The sequence below is a fragment of the Crinia signifera genome, chromosome 2, assembly GCF_055691185.1.
Source record: "Crinia signifera chromosome 2, ASM5569118v1, whole genome shotgun sequence".
Classification (NCBI taxonomy): domain Eukaryota; kingdom Metazoa; phylum Chordata; class Amphibia; order Anura; family Myobatrachidae; genus Crinia; species Crinia signifera.
In genome coordinates this window covers 306041372-306064829 of record NC_139218.1, presented here as the reverse complement: position 1 = coordinate 306064829, position 23458 = coordinate 306041372, and the positions used below count along the sequence as shown (strand labels likewise).

The 23458-nt window shown below is 40.0% G+C and overlaps 1 protein-coding gene across 6 annotated transcripts in view; it reads left to right on the top strand.

The window, feature by feature from the left end:
• Window positions 1–23458, top strand: part of PCDH17 (protocadherin 17) — a 165659-nt gene that overhangs the window by 5905 nt on the left and 136296 nt on the right. For 2 of the 6 annotated variants that reach the window (XM_083168900.1, XM_083168896.1), the window contains exon 1: window positions 3387–7723. The exons of 2 other annotated variants lie outside the window; for them this stretch is intronic. In XM_083168900.1, the coding sequence (XP_083025026.1) occupies window positions 5243–7723 (2481 nt within the window). In that variant the 5' untranslated portion in view covers window positions 3387–5242. Of the gene's footprint in view, window positions 1–3386; window positions 7724–23458 lie in introns of those variants that run through there. 2 more of the 6 variants (XM_083168898.1, XM_083168897.1) reach the window with 2 other exon arrangements.

The window sequence follows — 23458 nt, the reverse complement described above, 5'->3', positions numbered from 1 at the left end:
ATTGTGGTGCTAAACAATGAAACTAATACAACATACTGTATATTTAACACATTTAAAGCAGTAGTGAATGTGATGTAACTAGATCATTTATTTTATGATAGCAAGTTAATTATAAAAATAGGTATAAGTAATATGTTTAGTACAATCTGTATTAAAGGGGAAAACTCACTGCAATAGTCAGCTATTCTAAAGAAGCACCTTTACCTGCTTTAGGATTCAGAACAAAAAGTTTACCTAACAAAAAGTTCTTGTTTCATGCACCAGAGGAGGTTGATATACAGTACTTTGAGTTTGTGGCTGATATGCAGTCTTTCTCCTGACACATGTTGGACCTATCAGTAAATCCAATCCTAATGGATACATTTTTTTTCTAAAAACCACATTTTATGTCATTTTCATTGTAGCTTTACTTTGCTGCATATTACATTTCTCGATTACTACATTTCATCACAAACATGAACATGCTGTTTTTGAATTCTGATATGTTATATTCAAACCATTTATTTATCAACAAAAAATAACGTAGGGTCCAACATGCTCTGTGTCTATATTGATTTGCAATTAAATAAAAGGACTTGTTAAGAGGAAGCATCTTTAAAGCTGCTGTCCAATAACTTTCACAGATTCACAGTCCGGACACAGAATGTATAGAATTTAGTGTTGGTACCTATTATGTTGCAGTTTTTTCTATACTTCTCAGTAATGTATCCTATCACTGAATCTTATAAATTAAACGTCTTCACTAACACTTTGTTTGACTGGCTACAAACATTCATATTAATTCAACAAGTTCTAACAATTGAATACCTTTTTGGCTATTCAAGCTATATATATGTTATATTGCATATTGTATTCTAAATACAGTATGTTCATCTTTCCCAGGTTTTTAGTTTTTTATAGAGTGTTTGTGTTTCTTCTGCTGTTGGTACAATATTTCAGTTGGAGCAACAGTTTTCAGTTTATTGTCATAAAATACACATATTGTCACAATGCACATGCAGATGTGTCAATAACTCGCTATTCTAACATCTATTATTTGCAATTTTCTAATACTGACAAATTTCAAATAAAAAATTCCATATGCAGCAGTCCCGTAACAATAAACTCATTTGTGTAACATTATTTTATGTGCTCTACATATTTTATGTGTCCATACATACACATTAGTAACATTATATCACACACTTATATAAAAATAGCTTAAAAGAAAACTGAGGTCTAGTATGAAGCGACCAATAGGATTTTAGCTGTCATTTTTCTAGTACACTTTAGAACTTAAAAAAAGTTAAACATCTGATTGGCCAATGAGTTTAATGGATAATCTGCTGTTCAGTGAAACTCTGCAGAGTGAGTTTCAACTTTTAACACTATTGCCCCCATCTAGCACAGAAACAGTGCTTTCTTGTCCAAAATGTGAGCACAACATTTATGTAGGTTTGTTACTAATTCTATATTGAACATATGCACAGCTGAGAAATTTAAAAAAAACCACAATAAAAAATATTTAATTTCAACTAATATACTATAACTGCTTTGGTTAATATTTACTAATTATAGCAGTGCTTTATCTTATTCATGTGACATTTGATTATTACAAGTAATGTATAGTGTGATGGGCTATTTGTTTTTCTTTGCTTGTATTACAATATTAAAGAGTCTTGTCATGTTTATTATTGTATACAAAATGCCACTTGGGGCTGGTCAATACCATCATGGGATTTCTGGGGGTTACTTGACTTATTTACAGCACTAGTGTTTATTGTTTTAATGAATTTTGTACAATAGGGGATATGTACTATGTCTTGGAGAGTGAAAAGTTGGGAGAGCTAAAGTAACAGCTAATCAGCTACTAACTGCTGTGTTACAGGCTGTGTTTGAAAAATTACCAGAGCTGATTGGTTGGCAGTTTATCCCTCTCCACTTTATCACTCTCCGAGGCTTAGTACATCTGCCCCTGTCGCAATGTTTTGTACAGTCGCTCCCAATGACTGTTTGGTCTTATAACATCGTGATAATCAGCCACAATTTACAAAGTGGAACTGGATCCATATACTATCAAATATAAAACTAAGTTTATTTTGACGTTCCATACGGTTTGATGGAAATGATGTCTACATCTATGTGTGTGTTATACACATTCAAGAAATTAAGGTATTTGGGATATATAATGTTGATGAGAATAAATTGCTCCATGTATACGTTTCTAAAGATTTTCAAAATGTTGACCAAATATGTCTAAACTCTTCTTGCCCACAAAGTAATACATATATTTTCCAGTAGTATTCCTTAAAATAATTTGTTATTCTCTCTGCAGAAAAATGTCGCTTGTTATAGTTCTATTGAAATAGAAAATTTGTCATTATTATTATATTTCTTTTTTTTTAACATTAATACAATATTCTTGATATTAAATTATACCATAATGAATGTAAAGATATTCTCAATCAACCTGTTATATCCTTCAGCAACTTGTGCTATGAAACAAGAATGCTGTTTAAAACAATCACTGCATCAATAACAGTGGTTAGAACCGGAGTCAGATTTGGTCATGGTACATTAGTCTTTAAGAGGTAAATTAATTGCTTACTCTTATAACCCTAGAATCCCAAACCTTCCAGCATGAAGCTAGGTTTGATTACAAACATATATGAATCTCATTGTCAGATGGGGTTTGTAAAGTATTCATCTGCAGTGCATCACAGCCCCCTTAAGATTTCAAAAGGTTAAACAGTTAATGCACCTTGGAATTGAAATTGATCTAACCCTGCTAAGGGCACATGTGCAATTGCTTTTGATGAAAGACAGATTAAGATCTAAAAGGTAGAATATATTGTAGGCATTTTTTGTTTGTTTGATAAATAAGCATGTGAATAACTTATCATAACAGCATAATGGGTATTTCTCATCAAGAAATGTAAAATATCTAAACATTATTTGGGAGACGAGAGAAACAGATCAACTCTAGTAATTCACACTATTATCCATAGACCAATAAATCATATGCCATGTATCATATTTTTGTCTTGATATTTATTCAGCTTCAGTTGTTTTGAAGCATCGCATTATATTTTATGAGCTTAATTTGCAACGCTGTGTGCTTCCTAGTATTGTGTTTCATTATATTGTGACACAGCATGACTTTCTAGTAATGTTTGCAAGGTACAAGATATATAAGATGATATCACCTAGATACCTAGTTGAAAAAAAAAATCCTTATGGCACAATGAGTACTACTAGCTAACTGTTGAAATATTAAATAAGTGCATTGTTATGGAAAAGTCAGTAGGTGGCAGTAATAAGCTGATTTTTACTCTTAGGATTTCTTTCAAAAATGGAAAAAAAAAAACAGAGAGGGAGAAAGAGAGGGAGACAAGAAAGAGAGAGACGAGAAATTAAGTCAGTCAAAGAGAAGGACTGAGAGTGAAGGTTGGCGTATGGCAAATGGAGGATCAGAGGATTTAAGACACCTCTAAACTGTTGAATTTTAGCAACGTACATTATGTTGCTTAGCTTTTGGTGTATCTCCTTCCAACAAGCCTAATGTATCGTAGTGCAGATTTTTCTGAATGCTGTGAATGAGCGATTGAAGTACCAGCAGAGGCACATACAAAGGCTGCTGCAGATTGCAGAAATAGCAGCGTTCTGTGTAGGATTTAGGGGAAAATAGCAGATGGGGAAAAAATCAACACAAATCCATGCCTTTGGGAAGAATTCTGCTTTTCCTGCTCAAAATCTGATGCATTATTTTACTTACAAGATCAGTGGCATTTGCATGCATAACAGCTGAAGAGAATAATTAATAACGCGGGACTGGTTGGATCACAGTGTTTTTATATTCACTGCATCTCTCTTGCAAGGACGCTGGAGTAAGTAACACAGATTCAAGCTTTTTTCTAGCAAAACAGCAAAAAAATATACATATGCTCTTTAAATCCTTTCCGTTAATGTTTTGTATAGCAAAAAAAGACAGAATCTTAGCTAAGATGTATAAAACTGTGAACTAATTGTATTGAAAGCAAAACATAGTATGTTATTGGAAGCCAATCTGCTAGTTGCATTGTATCTCCACTGCATAGTATCTCCACATTATAACTTATTTGTGATGCTTTTATTATAATAGCATCTATTATTTTTCTGTTGCAAATGAAAGTCTTATTTATGAGACGTTTAATGCTCTTCATCCGGTGTAAGCAGTAGTCACTGCGGCTCTAGACTTAATGTGGAGGCAATTGGGAATTTGCAGCTAGTGGTTGCTAATGTCCTTCATTCAAAATATCAACTGCAGAATATTCCTAAATGTAAAAATTATGATTTTATTTTAATTTGGTTTTTCTAGCTTATTTAATTGTGTGTTGAAGACTGCAGGGAGGAAGCGATGAGACAGCATCCATCAGCAAAAAAAACAAAAGAGGAAGAGTTAAGGACAATCTAGCTATGAATTCAGTAACTGTTCTCTATACAACTGTGATTTTTTTTTTTACCGTCTTATAATCTGTGCATCCAGCCATGCTTTGCCTGTTGATTTGTTCCAGACTGCAGAATGAAAACTGGAATTTAACTGAATACAATTGTCAGTTGTAAGCTGATGTGGCTACTGGCCTTGCAGAACAAAAAAGCCCAAGTGTGAAATGACTGAAACCAAGCTGTGATTGTAATACTTTGCAACTGATGATCAACTTTGATGGGTCCTTGCATTTTGGATTTTATCCAGATAGTCTGCAAATCCCAACGTTATTTAATATTCATGAATTTCTGCTTGCAAATAGAGATAATGTGAAGCATAATAAAAATTGACTTTTTTATATAAAAGGACAGCTGGCAATCAACTGACATTACATTTTTAAGCACATGAGCCGTTCTCGAATAGCAAGTCTTCATTTATCTTTTTTTTTATATTTTGAAACAGCTTTCCAAATCCAAATGTTCAATATTGTTTGCAAGTAACCTATTTGTGTCCAATGCTACAAGACGAGCAATTTTTCCTTCTTAGTACTCACAACGCATCAGAAATGAATGTGTAGATTACATCTGTCTAATCTTCTTTTGTAGTGAGTTATCAGATTGAAACTATCCAAGATAGGAAAACTTGATTTTCTTGGAAATTGAAATCAATCTCCTAATACTGTCATAACTGCCCTGATGTGTCAGCTCACTGGGAGCTTATCTTCTGTATTGGTTTATCATTCAACTGGGACTTTAGTGACAAAACAATTAGTGAACTGATAAACAGCCACTCTTTGGGATGTACCGCTTCGTCTTTTTTTACTTTTTCTATTGGGTTTCTGTTCAGGCTCTAAAAACTTTAAATTATTCAATTTCAGAAGAAGGGGGGTCAAGAAATGCAATTGGCAATATTAATGATGCACAGCTGGAATTGCCAGAAAGAGGGAAAAAAGCGAATTTTAGAGTGTTGGAAAATTCTGCTCCCCACTTGCTCGATGTTGACCAGAATAGTGGACTATTGTACACTAAGCAACGGATTGACCGGGAGACTCTGTGCAAAAACAGTCCTAAATGTGTACTTTCACTTGAAGTCTTTGCAAACGACAAAGAAATATGTATGATCAAGGTAGAAATACTTGACATAAATGACAACTCCCCCAAGTTTCCATCTGAACAGATTGATATTGAAATTTCAGAAAATGCCTACCCGGGAACTAGATTTCCGTTAACAACAGCACAAGATCCTGATTTGGGAAATAATGGCTTGAAAACATATAAGATGAGGGGTGATTATGGCTTGTTTTCCTTGGATATAAAATCCAGAGGTGATGGTACAAAAGTTCCTGAGTTAGTTATCCAGAAAGGTCTGGACAGGGAAGAACAATCCCATCACTCACTCATTTTAACTGCCTTTGATGGAGGTATCCCTCCAAGATCCGCAACTCTGCAAATAAACATTAAAGTTATTGATGCCAATGACAATAGTCCTGTCTTTGAGGCCAAAACGTATACAGTTGAAATAGCTGAGAATTCGCCCATAGGCAAAATGATCATTGATCTCAATGCTACAGATGCAGATGAAGGCTCTAATGCTGATATTTTGTATTCATTCAGTGGCTATGCATCTGATCATGTATGGGAGCTCTTTTCAATTGATTCTAAAACTGGTGTGATACAAGTAAAGGGTAATATTGATTATGAAGAGATTGAAATGCTTGAAATTGATGTGCAAGCAGAAGATCAAGGCCCTAATCCAATACCTGTGCACTGCAAAGTGACAGTTCTAGTTGCGGACATAAATGACAACTTTCCTTCAATTAGCTTTGTGTCAGTAAGGCAAGGAGCAATTAGCGAGGCCTCTCCTCCTGGTACCGTTATTGCCTTAGTTCGAGTTACAGACAAGGACTCTGGAAAAAATGGGCAATTCCAGTGTTGGGTTTTGGGTAATGTTCCATTCAAACTGGAGGATAATTATGACAACTTTTTCACTGTTGTAACAAGTAGACCTCTTGATCGTGAAATACAAGATGAATACAACATAACTATTATTGCTAGAGACAATGGCAACCCATCTCTCGATTCCACAAATTCTTTCTCTGTGAAGATTTTGGATGAAAATGACAATCCTCCAAGCTTCTCCAAGGCCATGTATGCATTGCAAGTATCCGCAAATAATATCCCAGGGGAGTACCTGGGTTCAGTTCTAGCACAAGATCCAGACCTGGGGCAAAATGGCACTGTGTCCTACTCAATCTTCCTAACATATATTGAAGGTGTATCAATCTACACTTATGTCTCCATCAACCCTCGTAATGGAGCAATTTATGCCTTGAGGACTTTCTATTATGAATTGACAAAATATTTTGAATTTAAAGTGATCGCAAAAGATTTAGGCTCTCCACATTTAGAAAGCAACACTACAGTGAGGGTGTCTGTATTGGATGTTAATAATAATGCACCAGTCATTATTTTACCAAGCTTGCAGAATGATACTGCTGAGATCTATGTGCCCAGAAATGTGGTAATGGGATACGTTATAAGTACTGTAAGAGCTATGGACATTGATTTTGGAGAAAGCGGGCGAATGACATATGAAATCATTCAAGAAAGTAAGGAGCACCTTTTTGAAATAGATCCAGTGAATGGAGAAATCAAACTTCTCAATCCACATTGGGAAGATGTTGCTCCAGTAGTAGAACTGATAATTAAAGTAACTGATAATGGAAAACCATCACTTTCAACTGTAGCTAAGCTCATTATAAAGGCAAATGCAGAATGTTTAGGTTGTTATGAAGATGAAGGTAATGTAATTGGAGAACAACGAGACTGGGACATCTATTTACCTGTGCTGGTTGCCCTAAGTGCAATTTCTATAATTCTTTTTGCTGCAATGGTCACAATAGTTGTTAAGTGTAAAAAGGAGAACAAAGAAGTTGGACCGTACAATAACAGGACAGCATACGCCACTCAGTCTAAACTGGGGAAAATGAAAAAGAAGAAACTAAACAAAAATGACATTATGTTGGTTCAGAGTGAATTGGAGGAGAAAAATGCAATGAATGTTGTGAGCTGCCCATTACTAGTCACCTCTCCAATGTATTTTGATTGTCAATCCAGACTTCCTCTCAGTTCTTCTCATTCAGAAGTGTTGTATCTAACTCCCACTTCCAACATTAAGACTGAGCCTCAAGAGAACGTAGGAAGTCAAAGTCAAAATAATGATACAGGACAAGTAAAGACAACAGCTGAGAATACCTCTACTTGGATACCATTAACTAAGGTAATAATAATGGTATTTAACTACCTCTCATTACTAATATGGCCACTAATTTGTCTTTAGGCTCACTTTGTCATCCCAATCAACTAATATGGGTTTGCCATCATTCTTTTGATCTCCTAGAAGGCATGCTCTATCTGTTTTATTTACCTTGTATACACATAGGATGTTAATATGAAATTCCAAAAAGGAGTGAAGTGTAAGCTTTTCTAAATGCAATATTTTGCAGGAGGGTTTTGTTTGTTTTCAGTTAGCCATGTTTTAAATCAAAGGGAAAAATATATTTCACATTTTGAAATTCAGCCTCTTGCTTTGTGTGAATGTATATTATTATATTGCCATATTGTACATACAGATGTACAGTGCCGGTGCAAGGCGCCGGAGCGCCCCAGGCGGGGGGGCGCCCCGGCGCTCACCCGCTCTATGGGTGGGGAGGAATACGGCCACCATGCTGCTCCTGGGGGGGGTGATGCGTGATGCCGCCGGCGGCGCGCTGACCTGGGGGGGAGAGGGATACGGCCGCTGTGCTACTCACCCTTCAGGAGGAGCTCAGGTGATGGTCTAGCTCAGCGGGCGGGAGGGAGAGCTGGAGGTCTGGCTTAGCGGGCAGGAGGGAGGGCTCGCTGCGCTGTGTGCAGTTCAGTCCCGGTGCATGTTAACTGACATTTTCCTCCACCCGCATCGTGTACAGTCGCTCAGCCGGGCAGTGCTGAGCACTTGGCTCACCCTCAGACGCTGCCCGGCTGAGCCGCTGTACGCGGTGCGGGTGGAGGAAAATGTCAGTTAACATGCACCGGGACTGAACACAGTGCAGCAAGCCCTCCTTCCTGCCCGCTATTCCAGACCTCCAGCTCTTCCTCCTGCCCTGCTCCCAACTACCGCCCCCCAGTGGCCGGCGCCCTAGGCAAATGCCTAACACTGCCTAGTGGTGGCGCCGGCCCTGCAAATGTAACTGCGCTTTCCATTGCCGGACTGCCACCGCTCGCTCCAGTTTATCGTGCTATATATGCCCCCGCATTTTGGAATGGCCTCGCTGCAATATTGCGTCTCATTGCATTTCTATGATGCGCAGGAGTGAATAAGATGGACACGCATGGCGACGGGATCATGCCAATTACAATGGGAGTCGCACGTGGCAATTGGCATGAGCGAGGCTTTATCTGTATAGCAATATGTAAAGTTAATTATATTTTTGATGAACATTTTTCTGTGTTTATAAATCACATTATTAAAAATCCAGCAATTTCTAATAAATGCTCAATTCACTTCTTAAAAATATAGTGGCAGTAACCATTTTATTTGTTACTGCATCACCTGTAGTGCATGGCTTTGCATTGCATTCCCAAAAAGTGATTGCTGTCGGAACTATTCCAAAATTAGAGATAAGAGATATGTTTGGGTATTGAAAATACTACTGTATTTGGATTGGGCATGAAATCCCCGCAATCTGGAGAATGACAGCAGGATGCCGATGGCCAGAATCCCGTTAAGTATTTTCTTCATACAGCTAATGCTAATTTTAACCCTAACCAACCCCTTTCTCAGCCTAACCCTAACCTCCCCAGCCATAGCGGCCTAATCTTCTTTCTAGTGTCTAACCCCAACCTCAATACATACCTCCGAGATGTATTGTTGAGATTTTGTCTTTCGGGATCCAGCTGTTGGTCCATTGGATGTTTAAAAAAGTGGTACTTTTTTCTCAATTTTGTACTTTTGTTTCAAGGGAATTTGTATAATGTAGCAAAAAAAAGTAGATCTATGCATGGTGGGGGTTGCACAGTTATCCGTTAGACATTGTGTAGGTCAACAGTCACTAGGTAGACCACTATTGGTCAACATTGATTAGGTTAACACCTAAAAATGGTCAATATGCACTGAGTCGTCATTGACAAAAGGTCAACATAAGCAAAAGGTCTCCAAGGAATGGTCGAAACATGAAAAGGTCGACACAAATTTTTCATGATTTTTTGTACTGACTTCAATGGAAATGGCGACGGGGTTTTAACAGCATGGATGGCTTTTCCTCATGGAAAAAAAGCCATCTAGCTGTCAAACCCCATCGCCGCATTTAATGTTTTAAGGAAATCATCGCAGTGAGAGGACGGCAAGGATTCCCTTAAACATCGAGGTTCCCCGCAAATGCAGTGAGTCCACCGTATTTTGTGGAGAGCTTCCCCGTTTTAACGGCTTCACTCACCATTTCCATCTCACTTCAGGGAACAGGCAAGGGTGGAAGACAGGAGGCGTTGAATACCCTGTCGGCGAGTTATTGGCACTGCTCTCCTTCTTAACTCGCCGTCAAGGGATTGAATACTGCCCTTAGACTGTAATAGTGTGCCGAATGCATCGAGGCACTGTGCCCGAAGCATGGCAAGCACAGGGGTACACTTATATGGTGTCCATGTCAACATAGACAATAAGAACCATAAAAAATTGTGTCCACCATTCCCAGTTTTGACCATTTCCACATTGACCTTTTTTGTGTTGGTCTTTTGTCACTGTGAACCTAGTGCATATAAACCATTTTTATGTGTCAACTTAATCAATGTCAAACATTAGTGGTCGACCTAGTGACTGTCAACCTAGGCATTGTCTACCATTTATCCCAGAACCCTTACACAGACTAAAGTATATACTTGTCTCTCAATTTCCTGGGTGCCATGCTATGGGCATGTTGTGAGATTATCGCATGTCACATAAGTGTGTTGCATGCTAAACACATTCATATGCAAGCTTGCTCACCAGGGTTAGGGCTGATAACTACCATGTGCATAATAGACACGACAAAATTTCAGAAAAGAACTCTAAAGTGGTTGCAGCAGTATGTGACTCAGGCCCATAGTGTACTGGGAGAGATGATCATATGTTTAACGATCATTATTCGTCTGGACCTGCTTTGTTCATTATCGGGGTGGAGCAGGTCCAGAAAACACCTACTATGTTATATTTTGATTTGCCAAAAAGAGAAAGAGTTGATTTACCTGCCCTATGACATTCTCCCTCTTGTAGTGGTAGCCTCTATCAGTGTGGTTGCATATGTTCTGCACATGTGCCGGTCATTTTCCCCTAAGGATGCCTGCTGCGTTACTGATGAAAATTTTTTATTAATAAAAAAATTATTTTCGGAATCGACTAACAGGGACAGTGCTATGCATGCTGCAATGGCAGCTGTCAAAATGTATATCTTCATCTGTCAGCAGTGGTGTCTGGGGGGAAGGGGTACTATTTATCAGGGCCTAGGTCTAAGGAAGGGGCCCTGTGGGGCCCCCATTACCTGGCAGCATCAATTCTTCTCAACAAAACACATGCTGCTGTCTCTTGGGCTGCACTGTAGCCAGGGAGGGGAATAAAGTGCTATTTTTCTGTATTTTATTTTAAGAGTGCATGGCCACGCCTCCCATGATTAGGCCACACCCTGAAACATACCTGGGCCCAGCCAGGCTCTCTACTGCCCTGGCTGGCAGAACAGTCAGTGTCACTGTCCATTCATGCATTTACTGGAACATTGGCTCCCTATCTTGAATATAGAAAAGCGGCTCCTTCATTTTGCACTAAATTATGTAATGGGGAAAAGTGGTGACTGCGGTGCATAATGTGCCCAGTTACGGGGAAACCCCATATCATCCCATCATGCATCAACCCCTAGTTATTTAAGAGTATGTATGTGGACACATCTCTATAGTCGCTTATTGTCTTAGGCATGGTTAAAGATACACTAATCACACAGAAATCAAAAGGAAACATGGGCGGATACAAAGCCAACAATGAAAATAGACACCACTAGTTGAAATGATAGTAATGCCAGCTGTTACATCTGTGGTCATTTCCCTATTAATCTTTAAATAGCACAATGTTACTATGCAAGTGTACTGCTTAGCAATGGTAAATCAAGATGTATCACTTTCCTAAAACAGATACTGTACTGTACATAAAGATGTCTGCTTTTAAAAAATGGTAGAGGCAGATATCATGCTTTGCAGAGATGTTTTACTTTTATTAATATACAGTAGTCTAATGTCAAATACTGATTCATTTTAAAAATGAAGGTTTGAGACGTTCCCAAGATATGAATGAAACACATTTTTAAAGTAATTCCATAGACTACAGAGGAATTTTTTTTGTGTGAAGGGTCATTAAATCATGTAACATTAAAGTTAATTAGTTAAATGAGTTAATAAGAAATCAAAGTTAAAATGTGTACTGTATGTGTACCTTCCTCTTACTTATAACGAAAAATGTAAATCAATATTACATACTTATGTGAAAGCTGTGTTTAGCTATTATAATGTATACAGGGGCTGATTCAGGATCGCTCACAGCGATAGGAAATCGTCCCCAGCCCTGATGGTCGGGGTTTGCAAATACGCATTTCTGCTCATGTGCAAACCACCACATCAAATGGCTTCAGCGCATTACACACTCACTGGGCCAATCGCTGCGGGGAGGGAGGGCCGAGGGTGGACAGGGATGTGTTCGCTTTACACTTCCCCTCGCATGTAACCGAGTGGTGGCGGCAGGGGCAGGGCGTTTGGGCGGCAGTGTATGGACGTAAAGCGACCGCTGCTTAGCAAGCGGTGTTGAATTAGGGCCATTGTTCACTCCAGTGTTTTACAACAGGCTTACTTAAAGTACTGGTGATACTTTTATATAAGAAACTGCATTTTTGACGAATAAACCTTAATTTGAAACACTTATAAAAAGTATCATTTTATAACACCTGTTTGCCCCATGAAAATGCTGGGTGTTCCCATGGGTATGCGGGCGGGAAGAAGTCTGGATAACAGGACGTCAGCCACCCGCTCTGTCTTCTTCCCTGCACCCGCAAATATAAGTCAGTCTCCGCTGACTTATATTTGCGAAGCCAGGGAAAATCTTTCAGTGGTCTACGATTTGTCTTCGAGGCGGCATCACAAGGACTCATTAAGATGCCAACTTTGCAGGTTACCGAGTCAACTAGAATCACCCCATATACTTTATACATTATTTAGTTAGTAAAAGTTGCTGGAATACAGTTATAAAATTAATTAGTTACAACTGCTTCCATAAAGAAGTGCAGTAAGATACTGACCAACGGCAATGTCTCCTGTAGTCACTGTATTAGCAAAGCTGTGAATGGCAGCACAAGTAGAGGTATAGTGCTACACCACACCTTCTCCAGCAATCAGTGAGCCTGGACCATTTTAATATGTGGCAACTGCCCTGGGCCATACTCACCTAGTCTCCCAGAATGGCCAGGAGGCTCCCGAAAATTGGGCAACCCTCTGGAAGGACAGGCAAGTTATGTTGTTTGGGCGGCTGATGGTGTGGTTCTGGCTGAATTGTGTCATTGTAGCCATGCCCCCTGAAGAGAGCAGTGCAGAAGTCAGCAACTGAGCCCTGTGCTCACAATGACAGGTGAAGTCATGGACGCTACTTAATGTTGTTACTGTAAATTGAGTTTGGTGTATTTTGTAGACAGTCACCATGTTGACTTTCATAATGTTGAACTGGTAACTTATTGAGAGCTAACCATGTCAACACGTTCAGCAGGTCCATATTAACAAAATTACTAAATCATTTTTGAAACTTTGTTGTTCTTACAGTATTGTTAAAATCAGTATGCATAATTTCACTACAGGGGTGAAATTGCACCTTTACATCACGGAGACGGAGATGCTATCAAAAAACATGCAAGATATGGTTTTTACATATACCACTCCCAAAGTGACCGGAGCTTGGACTTGTTTTGACTCCTAACCCCAAAGTGTGGGATTGACTAGAAACTAATTGATTACTATGGGCAGAGCCTTAACTAGGGTTGTATGACCCATGCTTTTGCACTCAGCACAGGGCACCATCACTGCTCCATGGTCCCTGCATCTGGCTAGCAGGATGCCTGGAATGAACACTGAAGCCAGAATTGGTGGTGAAGTGCTACAAAGAACATCTTTTAGACACTCCAGACATGAGCGATACCTCAGGCAATGGTGTTCTTCAAGGCAGCTTCCTCAGCATTACATCATGATGCTACTTGCTTAGGGGGTGTGACCAGCACAGGGTGCTATAATGCCCTGCTAACAGTGCTGGCTGTTGTTCAATGTCTCCACTTTATCTCTCTGAAAGGTAGATACATTTCCCCTGTAGTGTCCGCAGTTAGTTATAGGCAACCACACAACCTCCTCCCAGTTGTCAAAGTCAGTTGGTTTCTGGTGCTGTTAATGCAGGTTATGCTGTTTCACCTGAAATAATAGCACCAGAAACCAACAGTATAGTGAACCCTGCAGTTTGTGGCTGAAAACCGCTGGTGTGTTTGCTGGTTTTTAAGTCATATAAATATCTTTTGTTTTGCTGCATGTAGGTCAATTGGTTCAGTTCCATTTGCCACCGCATTCTCAATAATACCTTCTCCAAACCTGCACATAGGAATGGCCATCGACCATCAATGATTCTAAATCATCAATGGTATATGGCTGACATCGAACACTTGCCATCGATGTGGGAGAACCAGATGGTTTCCATACATCAATGGCACGATGTTTCTATTTTTTTTTCTCAAGGTGCCGGGACACTGGCTACAATTAGAAAGCTACGCCCCACATTCTGATTGGCCTATGGGCCATTCAGTCAAAGAGAATGGATTGCTATTGAAGGTTACCCATCACATAGTTTGTAACTATAGATGGCTGGTTGCAGAATCACCTTTGATGGCAACCATTGATGGCAACTGCATCGATTGCCAGCCCTACCTGCACACTGATGAGCCAAAGGATTTTCACTGCACATGCACCATTTTCCTCCACCCCTTGCTTGGTACAAGGTCAACACTCATTGTCCAAAAGGAGTTTCACAGCACCATGCCATGACAAGGGGGGATGATGGGCAACCCAGAATCAGATACAGTAACAGTGTATTCTATAAAACATAACCACAATATCTAAAATAAGGAACTCCATATTAAAACAAGCTTACAATTTACAAAAAAATATATATTTTTCCAAATATGGCATACTTGAAGGTGGCACATATTTCTAGATAACAATAGAACATTATGCACATTTATTAACCTTGTTAAAGTATTCTTAACTTGGATAGAATATGATATTACCAGGGCAGTGAAATATGAAGAGCATAAAAAAGCATTTGATTAGAATAGTGTGCTAATTAATTTTACACTGCAGCAGCTTCTATTATAAAAGCTCTTTTTTCTTATAAATGTATTCATTAGTTTTTTTTTTTTTTTAATGCAGCCATAAAAAAGGATTCAGGCTATAATGCTACATGCAAAAAGTTGGCGAAAAATATCTTAGGGTGGGTACACACTACACCAATATCGCACAATGTGTGGTCTCCGGCCAAATTGGATCAACGTACTGTGCCTATTAGGCGGTGTGTTCCCAAATGTGCACTCCCATGGGTCACATGCGATATGTTCTAGTTGTACCTGAATCTTGGACGTGTGTATGTACAGCATGAGGCAGTGTCCAATTGTACATTGAATCAGTCGGGAATGCATTATCCGGATGTGCACCTGGCCTGAATTTGAATATAAAGATTGATGCTTTCTTTGTATATTATTGCAAGTTTGCAAGTTTCAGGTACATTTAACATAAATAAATTATTATAAATACCCTACCCTGAAATAATTGATATAGATGTATTTATGCTATATATATGTAGAAATAATAAAATGTATCAATATATACAGGGCCGGTGCAAGGCATCTCTGCGCCCCAGGCGGGGGGGGGGTGCGCTGAGATGCCTTTCACCGCTTGGCACCCGCGGATGCGGCAATCCTCAGGCTCCAGGGGGGTGCAGGAGCCATCTGCCAATTACAGCTAACAATTTAAGGTCCCAAGTGCAAATGGTTTTGTCCATTACAGAGAGAATTTGCTTTTGCGAGTGAACCAGAATAATACTGTATATATTGATTATGAAATCTAATGTTGCCACTTGTAACAATTAGCAGTTCATAGCAACCATAAAAAAAAATGCTAACACAATGTCCTTAAATATATGAAGGCTGCTAGACTAAATCACCACTTGTAAGAATTGCTTGAAAAAATCGGTACTTGTGTATTATCACGGCACCCTCTACTCCATTTGCGTAGAGGGCTATTCACGGTAGTGAAATCGCATTGCATCGCATTGCATGCGACGCGATTTTCCTATCTAATGTATTCACTGCTCTGTGTCAGTGAATCCATTAAAAAGATAGGATGCGATAAAAAATCGCATTGCATCGTATCGCATGCCATTATTGTATGGCATGCGATGCAATGAGATATCGGTTCTGATGGAACCTACAATAATGCCAGTTATTGGTAAAATTACATATAATGTCATTTATTTTAACCCCCACCCCCCACTATTCATGTCATCCCAAAGCATGGCGAGCGCAGCGTGCCCCGCGAGGGGTGGCGGTACGCGTCCAACCCACCTTTTCATACCCCACTATCCAAGTCACGTGTGTGTGGCGAGCGCAGCGCGCCACCGAGCCCGAAGCGTGGCGAGCCCCGCGAGGGGACATGTAATACATGTAACATAATACACATGCGCTCACCACACTACGGGATCGGTGGCTCGCTGCGCTCGCCACACTATGAAAATTCAACTCCACACGACGTGGATAGTGGGGGTATGAAAAGGTCGTTTGAACGCGTACCGCCGCCCCTCGCAGGGCTCGCTGCGCTCTCCACGCTTCGCGATCATGTCGATACTGGGGGGAGGGGGCATTAATAAATGACATTATATGTCATTCAATGCTATAGTACATTAAATGCCATTATTAGTGTCAAAATCGCATCGCATGCCATACCATAACGGCATGCAATGCGATGCGATTTCACTACGTTTGCGTACGTAGTAAATTCGGGCGCCGTGATAATACACAAGTACCGAAAAATCTAAAAAATAAATCATCATTCTTTGTTTTCTCAGGAAATCACCACAATGTTCATAGAATTTTTAAAAAAAGGAATATATCACATGCTGTAATATTGTTTCAACACATGTATTCAAATGAAAATGGTTTCCCTCTCACAATAAAAACAACCTGCTTTGAAGCATACTGTAACTAGTAACACAAAAGCTGGAAACAAGTTACAGTACTCATCTCCAGCCATCCAATGTGAATTTTAACACACAGTACAAGCGGGAATTCAATTAGGTATTGGTGGGTTTTGCCCAGTGAATCTGCCCGACACTGCCCACCGATGACAGCTGCAAATCAGGCTACCTTTGCCAACATTGAAACCATGCGGCAGGAGTCCACCTCTTGCAGCTTGGGCTGATGTTCACACAGCAGAGTGATTATCAACAGAATGCACATGTGCTGTGCTCACAATGCCACTGCGATCTCACCCGCAATGAGGAGTCAATGTGAAATCTTCAAGATTTCATAAGTGACAGAAACTAACCATTTGGAGGTGTTAACATGAAGTGGTTAGAAAATCGCAAACATGTCATGGCCGTTTTTGGGCCTAGAAAATTGTAATTGCGTACGATCATGATTTAGGCTGCCAGTATCTATCTATATATCTACTGCAATTCCTCCTACATTTACCCTGGTGAAATATGTCAGTACCCCCCTGAAAAATGGGTGATTTCTGGGGATATCTCACAAATATTTCTTGAGAAATAGGACCTACAAAAATTTGATTTTAGAAAATTGCAAATAAATGATAAATAATTGATAAATATTGCCTGTTATACCTTCATTTAAACAGTTTGTTTCTGACAGATCAGAAGAAACATGCAACTTCTGAATATTCTGACTTAATTGCAGTTGTTTGAAAATCCCACCGGATCTCTAAACGGGATCAGTATGAAGTCCCGGCGGTCGGAATCCCAACGGTCAAAATACCGACACCGGAATCCCGATCGCCACAATGCCGACAAGGAGGGGCGTGGATACCCCCCCCCCCCCCCCAGTGCGGGCTCGCCACGCAGCAGGCCCGGTGCCGGCACACTTTTATTCTCCCTTTATGGGAGTCGTGGACACCCACAGAGGGACAAAGTGCCGGCATTGCGGCGGTCGGGATTACGGCATCAGTATTTTGACCGTTGGGATTCCGACTGCCGGGATTTTGACCGCATCCCCTCTAAACCAATGACCTTCAAATTATAACAAAGCACTATGTTACTCTATGTTAATATAAAAATGCACATAAAAGTACTCAATATTACTAGTTAAATGTGGTGTGCATTATTAGAGTACCATACTGAAACAGTACTTGTTTTAAAAAGCATATCTTTTCTGAAAAACTCAACTGTGCTGTTGAATAAAACATGTATAATCCCAAGCCTGAAAGATGCTTTATTCAACAGTTATTGATTAGTCAAGCTACAGTTTTTCAGGGTCACTGGGGCAGTGTTGGATTCAAGGGATCACATCTATTTTATGTTGACTGAGCAAGTTTTCTGTGTAGTACTACTTGTGCCTATGTGTTTTAGTGAGCTAGGGCCAAGTGAGTTGCAGTATAAATAGTGCATATTTCCTTTTATTTAGAGCAGTGCAATTTGTATGATCATTTGTCTAATACCTCAAACATAATTTTTAATTGCCTGCAAATATTTGGCGAGATTATTATTATTATTATTATTATTATTATTATTATTATTATTATTATTATTATGTGCAAATATAGGGCCTGATTCACAAAAACAAGTTATTGAATGGGCAAACCTCATGTGCACTGAACTTGGGGCAAATGTTACATGAGCAGAGAGAGTATGATTTGGGTAAGATTTTGGTGGTTATTCTGATTGATTCACAAATTTGTTGCAGGGCCTGCGAATGGATGATACACAGTAACATCCTTTCGCAGCCTAGTGGGATCCACTCACATCACTCGATGGTTGGCGACTATCGAATGATGAAGAAGGTGCACGCATATAAAAGTGACTCTCAAGTCACTTACATAGGTGTGGACACTCTGGAGGAAGTGTGCGGGCAGCTGACATCCGGTGAGTTCAGTGTTCTCGTGGGTCTTCAAACTGCGGCCCTCCAGATGTTGTGAAACTACAAATCTCAGCATGCCTTGCCACAGTTTTAACACTCCCTTATAGCAAAACTGTGGCAAGCCATGCTGGGATTTGTAGTTTCACAACATGTGGAGGGCCACAGTTTGAAGACCCATGCCATATGCAAATGGCCCACCCCACGCCCCTCCACGCCTCCCTCCCTGACACTTGGGTGTGCCCGGCAAACACCCTGGTCCCCTTGGCTGCACGCACCTGGTGTATGCACATGCTCAGAAATTACCCTGTGCATGCGCATCTGCCCACCAATGGAGCCCCTGTGAATATTCTGGTCCGTGCGAATGGACCAGAATAAGGCCCCTTGTTTCTGTGCAGGGTATATACTGGTTGCTCTATTCTTACACTGCAATTTACATTTCAGTTTTAACACATCTCACCCAAATCTAACTCTCTCTGCACCTGTACATTTGCCTCACCTACAGTGCACATGTTTTTGCCCATTTCAGAAATAATTTGCTTCTGCATTCTGTGCTGAATCAGACCCATAATTCACAGCACTTACCATAACACAAATAACACAATAATAATGCACTGCTTAATGAACAAGTATGAACAGAAACTTTTCTCATAAATTTCTAGTCTATAGGAAAAATAAAAGCTTGATTCACGAGATTAATGAAAGCAAGACTCCCGGGAAGTGTGAACATTTGATTGTTATCAGAGATTCAGGGGCTTATACATGCAGAGATAGAAAGCGGTAGCCTGAGAGGTTAGAAAAGCCTTGCTGTCCGCTACTCACGATGCACCATTTCTGCCCCTAGAATTCTGTTCAGCAATTAATTGTTTGGTAGTAGTCCCATGTGCAGTGCACAGTAGGAGTAGTTGCTCTTGTCTATATATTACTAGGAAACAGCAATATTTGTATCTGACTGTGATTTAAAATTACTTATGTTGGTTTTCCTGCTCTTCTAGTATCCAGTAGTTATATAGCGGACTCCATCCACCGTAATTTTTGATGATTTTGCTCCCCAGGATGCTGTGCAAACAGAATTCTGGAATGTACAGTATGTTCCAATAAAAAAAAAAAAAAACTACAGGGGGGAACTAAGTACCCATCTGAGGATTATTATTGTATACTGATCTCAGCAAATGATCAACTACAATAGGGAGAGTGATAATCATGTAACACCAGTGGTGTCTCTAGAAGTGGGGCTGCAGCACAGTTCAAAATTCAGATAATTGAAATAACCAACTGCCAATCCAAACTGACTCACTAACAGTGGGTGTGGCTCCCCTGGTTGAATTTTGATCTGTGCTGCAGCCCCACCTCTGGAGCCGCCACTGGGTACCACCGTGGTCATTCCTTAATGGGTGCACACGGGCCCCTAGATCTAGTGGGACACACACCGCATGCACTACACCTTTGTTTTATTACTTACCTTTCGGTAGTCCCTCAGCTTCCATGCGCAGTAGTAACATTTTTCTTCAGAACATTGCGTCCTTTGATCTCAGTATATACACATGGGGTTGAGATAGTTTAGTGGAAGATCTTCTGTGTTTTTGCTCTGCATATGCTACACCATAATTCCAGAAACTCAGGATTAAAGATGGGTGGGATTGTGGTCTGAGCATACAGATAGCAGAGTACCAAGAACTTGTGACTTCATACAGGAAGCAAGAGTATGAAGGACTTGGTGGTTGCACACAGGTAGTAGTGTGTCAGGACCTCCAGATGGCACTCAGGTACCACTGTCAAGGAAATTTCACAAGTTAGTAAGGGTATCAGGGACTCAGTATTACACACAAATATTGCAGCTGGATGTAGTTCAACTCTTCCTAACATGCAGGGGTACCACCACATTTTTTTGGGGGGAGGAGCAAATTATAAATAAAAATTTGCACCCTTAAATCCCTGAATGTCACCCCACCAGGGGCACCTAGTCTTACACGCCACACCACCTACCTAATGACAGAGATATTTAGCTGTATATTTGTCTATCTTCTCATCTATTTTTCTACAGATCAGATGGGTCGCACATACTGCCGCATCGCGATTGTGACTAGCTGTGCCCACATGCGACCTGTTTGCAGGAGCATACACAACCATTTAATCCTATGGATTATGATACAGACATTACAGGGTACATTTTCAACTCAACCCAAGTGACAATGGGTCAAGGTTATGGTGGAGCACAAAGTGGAGATAAAGGTTAAATGGGGAAAAGTTGAGGAATATGTGAAGTGGAAGTTGAGAAGGCACAATGCTGGTTCCAGAGTAGGGGCCAGCACACAGTAGCTAGCCACACACTGTAGGGGATGACTCTGGGTGAATGGGGCGGAAAGCCCTTGAGGCAGACAGAGAAAAGCTAAGGGGAGGGAAGAGATGGAGAAACCTGAGAAGGATATTATATCCCTCCTGACAGTGCCCATATTAACTGTAGATGGCAACCTCTTTGTACCCCTCGACCTGGTACTTTTACTGGCACCTCTGAAATATTTGTTGGGAAGGCAAGCCATTCCCTTGGCCTTCCTGTTCCAGTGCCAATGCTAACAAGGTATCTGGAACATAGAAAATAAGGAAAAGGAATTAATCATCAGAAGTCCAGTTTTTAAACTTTATAAGCTCTGGCCATAACTGCAAAAAAAGCCAGAGTTAAATATCAACACAGTTCATTAACCATTAGAAATGCATCAGCACTGTTCAAGTCCTCCATTGTGGAATATTACAAATCCATGATGCAGCAGCTCATATGGATGGCATTTGATATTGCACCTTCAAAGTCCACCACGTCACTGGCTGTTTCAACCACTGGATATAAAGGTGCAGTTCTATTCAATACAAAGCACATTTGATTTTGTATTGAATATAATTGCACCTTAAAATCAAAGCTACATAGAATCATACATTCTAAGCAAGCCTCTTGGTTTTTATTTACAGTAAAACACTTTAAATTTGAAAGTTTTTTGTGAACTTTCAAAACGATGTACTAAAATATGTCGCTGCAACATAAATATACATTTCTACTGATCTTAACGATCTTTACATAATGTTAGAAAAATAATTTGAAAAGCTTAGTTTCTGAGATTGAGGCATGCTATTACTTGTATTGAGACATGTATCTCTCTAAAGCCCATGCCATATGGTTGCAAAACTAAGTAGTTATGCTAACGTAATATGTGATCCTCTTACATGCTGTGAGTTTGCACAGATAATGTTGAGTTAAGTGATTACGGGTCATGTTTCCATGTTTAAAGCACATTGACTACAAAATATTTATTTGCTAAACAAACAGGAATACATTGCTGCAAAGTATGGCATGTACTATGTGTACCAACATTTGTGTTTTTGATTATTAACATCTGCTTAAATAATGACTTTTCAGTTGTAACATATAATTTCCTTCTATGGAAATAATTGTTTTACCACTATTCTCTTTAACTCCGTACCACTGTTATTTACAGCATACTGTATATTACTTAGCAATTTAGATTAGGTGACACATGCAGCATCTAATATCAGCTTTTTATGTGTTATAATATGGCTGAACCATAACTACGAATTGAAATTGCAAAGCAGAAGTGACTGGGAATTGTTTATATAGGGCACTCTCCACTTTTGATTGGACACTGGAGTCATGTGAGTTGTAGGTTCTATTTGACTGTCTGCAATAGTGTCAGCTGGACTCAATCAAGATGACTGTGTCCATATAGCAGGAACATCATACTAAAGTAGAACAAACAGGGACATCCTGAGATTACTGGACAGGAGAGACATGCCAGCCAGTGAATCTGCAGCGGAGACTAGTAAAATGCACAGAGAACCTATAGTGTGCCACACATATCCTCCAGGTAGAGTAACGGATAATATTATTCCTGCATGGATTCCTGAATATTTAACATCAATATTAAAAAAATATTTTTATATACCTTACAATAAAATAAAGAATATTGGGTACTTGTGCACTAGCACGGCGCCCACGATATTTGGTCGCACAACATATAATCACATCGCATCGCATGGCATACAGCCGATGCACTGCGATGCGAATTAAAGTTGTATAAGCCCCCTATACGATGTTTAATTGTATAAGCACCCTAATGGGGGCTTACAATGTTAAATGCACCCCCACTATGAACGTGAACCTGAAGCGTGGCGAGCGCAGCGAGCCCGCGAGGGGCGGCGTTACGCGTCCTACGATCTTTTCATACCCCCACTATCCACGTCGGTGTGGAGTAGATTATATATAGTGTGGCCAGCGCAGCGAGCCCCGCAAGGAGATGCGTATTACTTTACATGTATTCCGCGTCCCCCCCCCGAAGCGTGGCGAGCGGACGCCTATTACTTTACATGTATTCCGCGTGCGCTCGCCACGCTTCGGGCTATAAAATCAACTCCGCTCCGACGTGGATAGTGGGGGTATGAAAAGGTCGTAGGATGCGTACCGCCGCCCCTCGGGGGCTCGCTGTGCTCGCCATGCTTCGGGTTCACGTTCATAGTGGGGGTGGCGTGGGGGTGCATTTAACATTGTAAGCCCCCATTAGGGTGCTTATACAATTTTAAATTGCATACCATTGTAACATCGCATCGCATACCTTATGGTCTGCGATGCGATGGGCGCCGTGCTAGTATATATTTTAAGTTCATAAGAAATTCTAAAACTAAATGCTAATAACCTTTGTATTAATTAGTTTTAGATTTCTGACTTACATTTATACAGTGCTATACTGTATATATATATATATATATATATATATATATATATATATATATATATATAT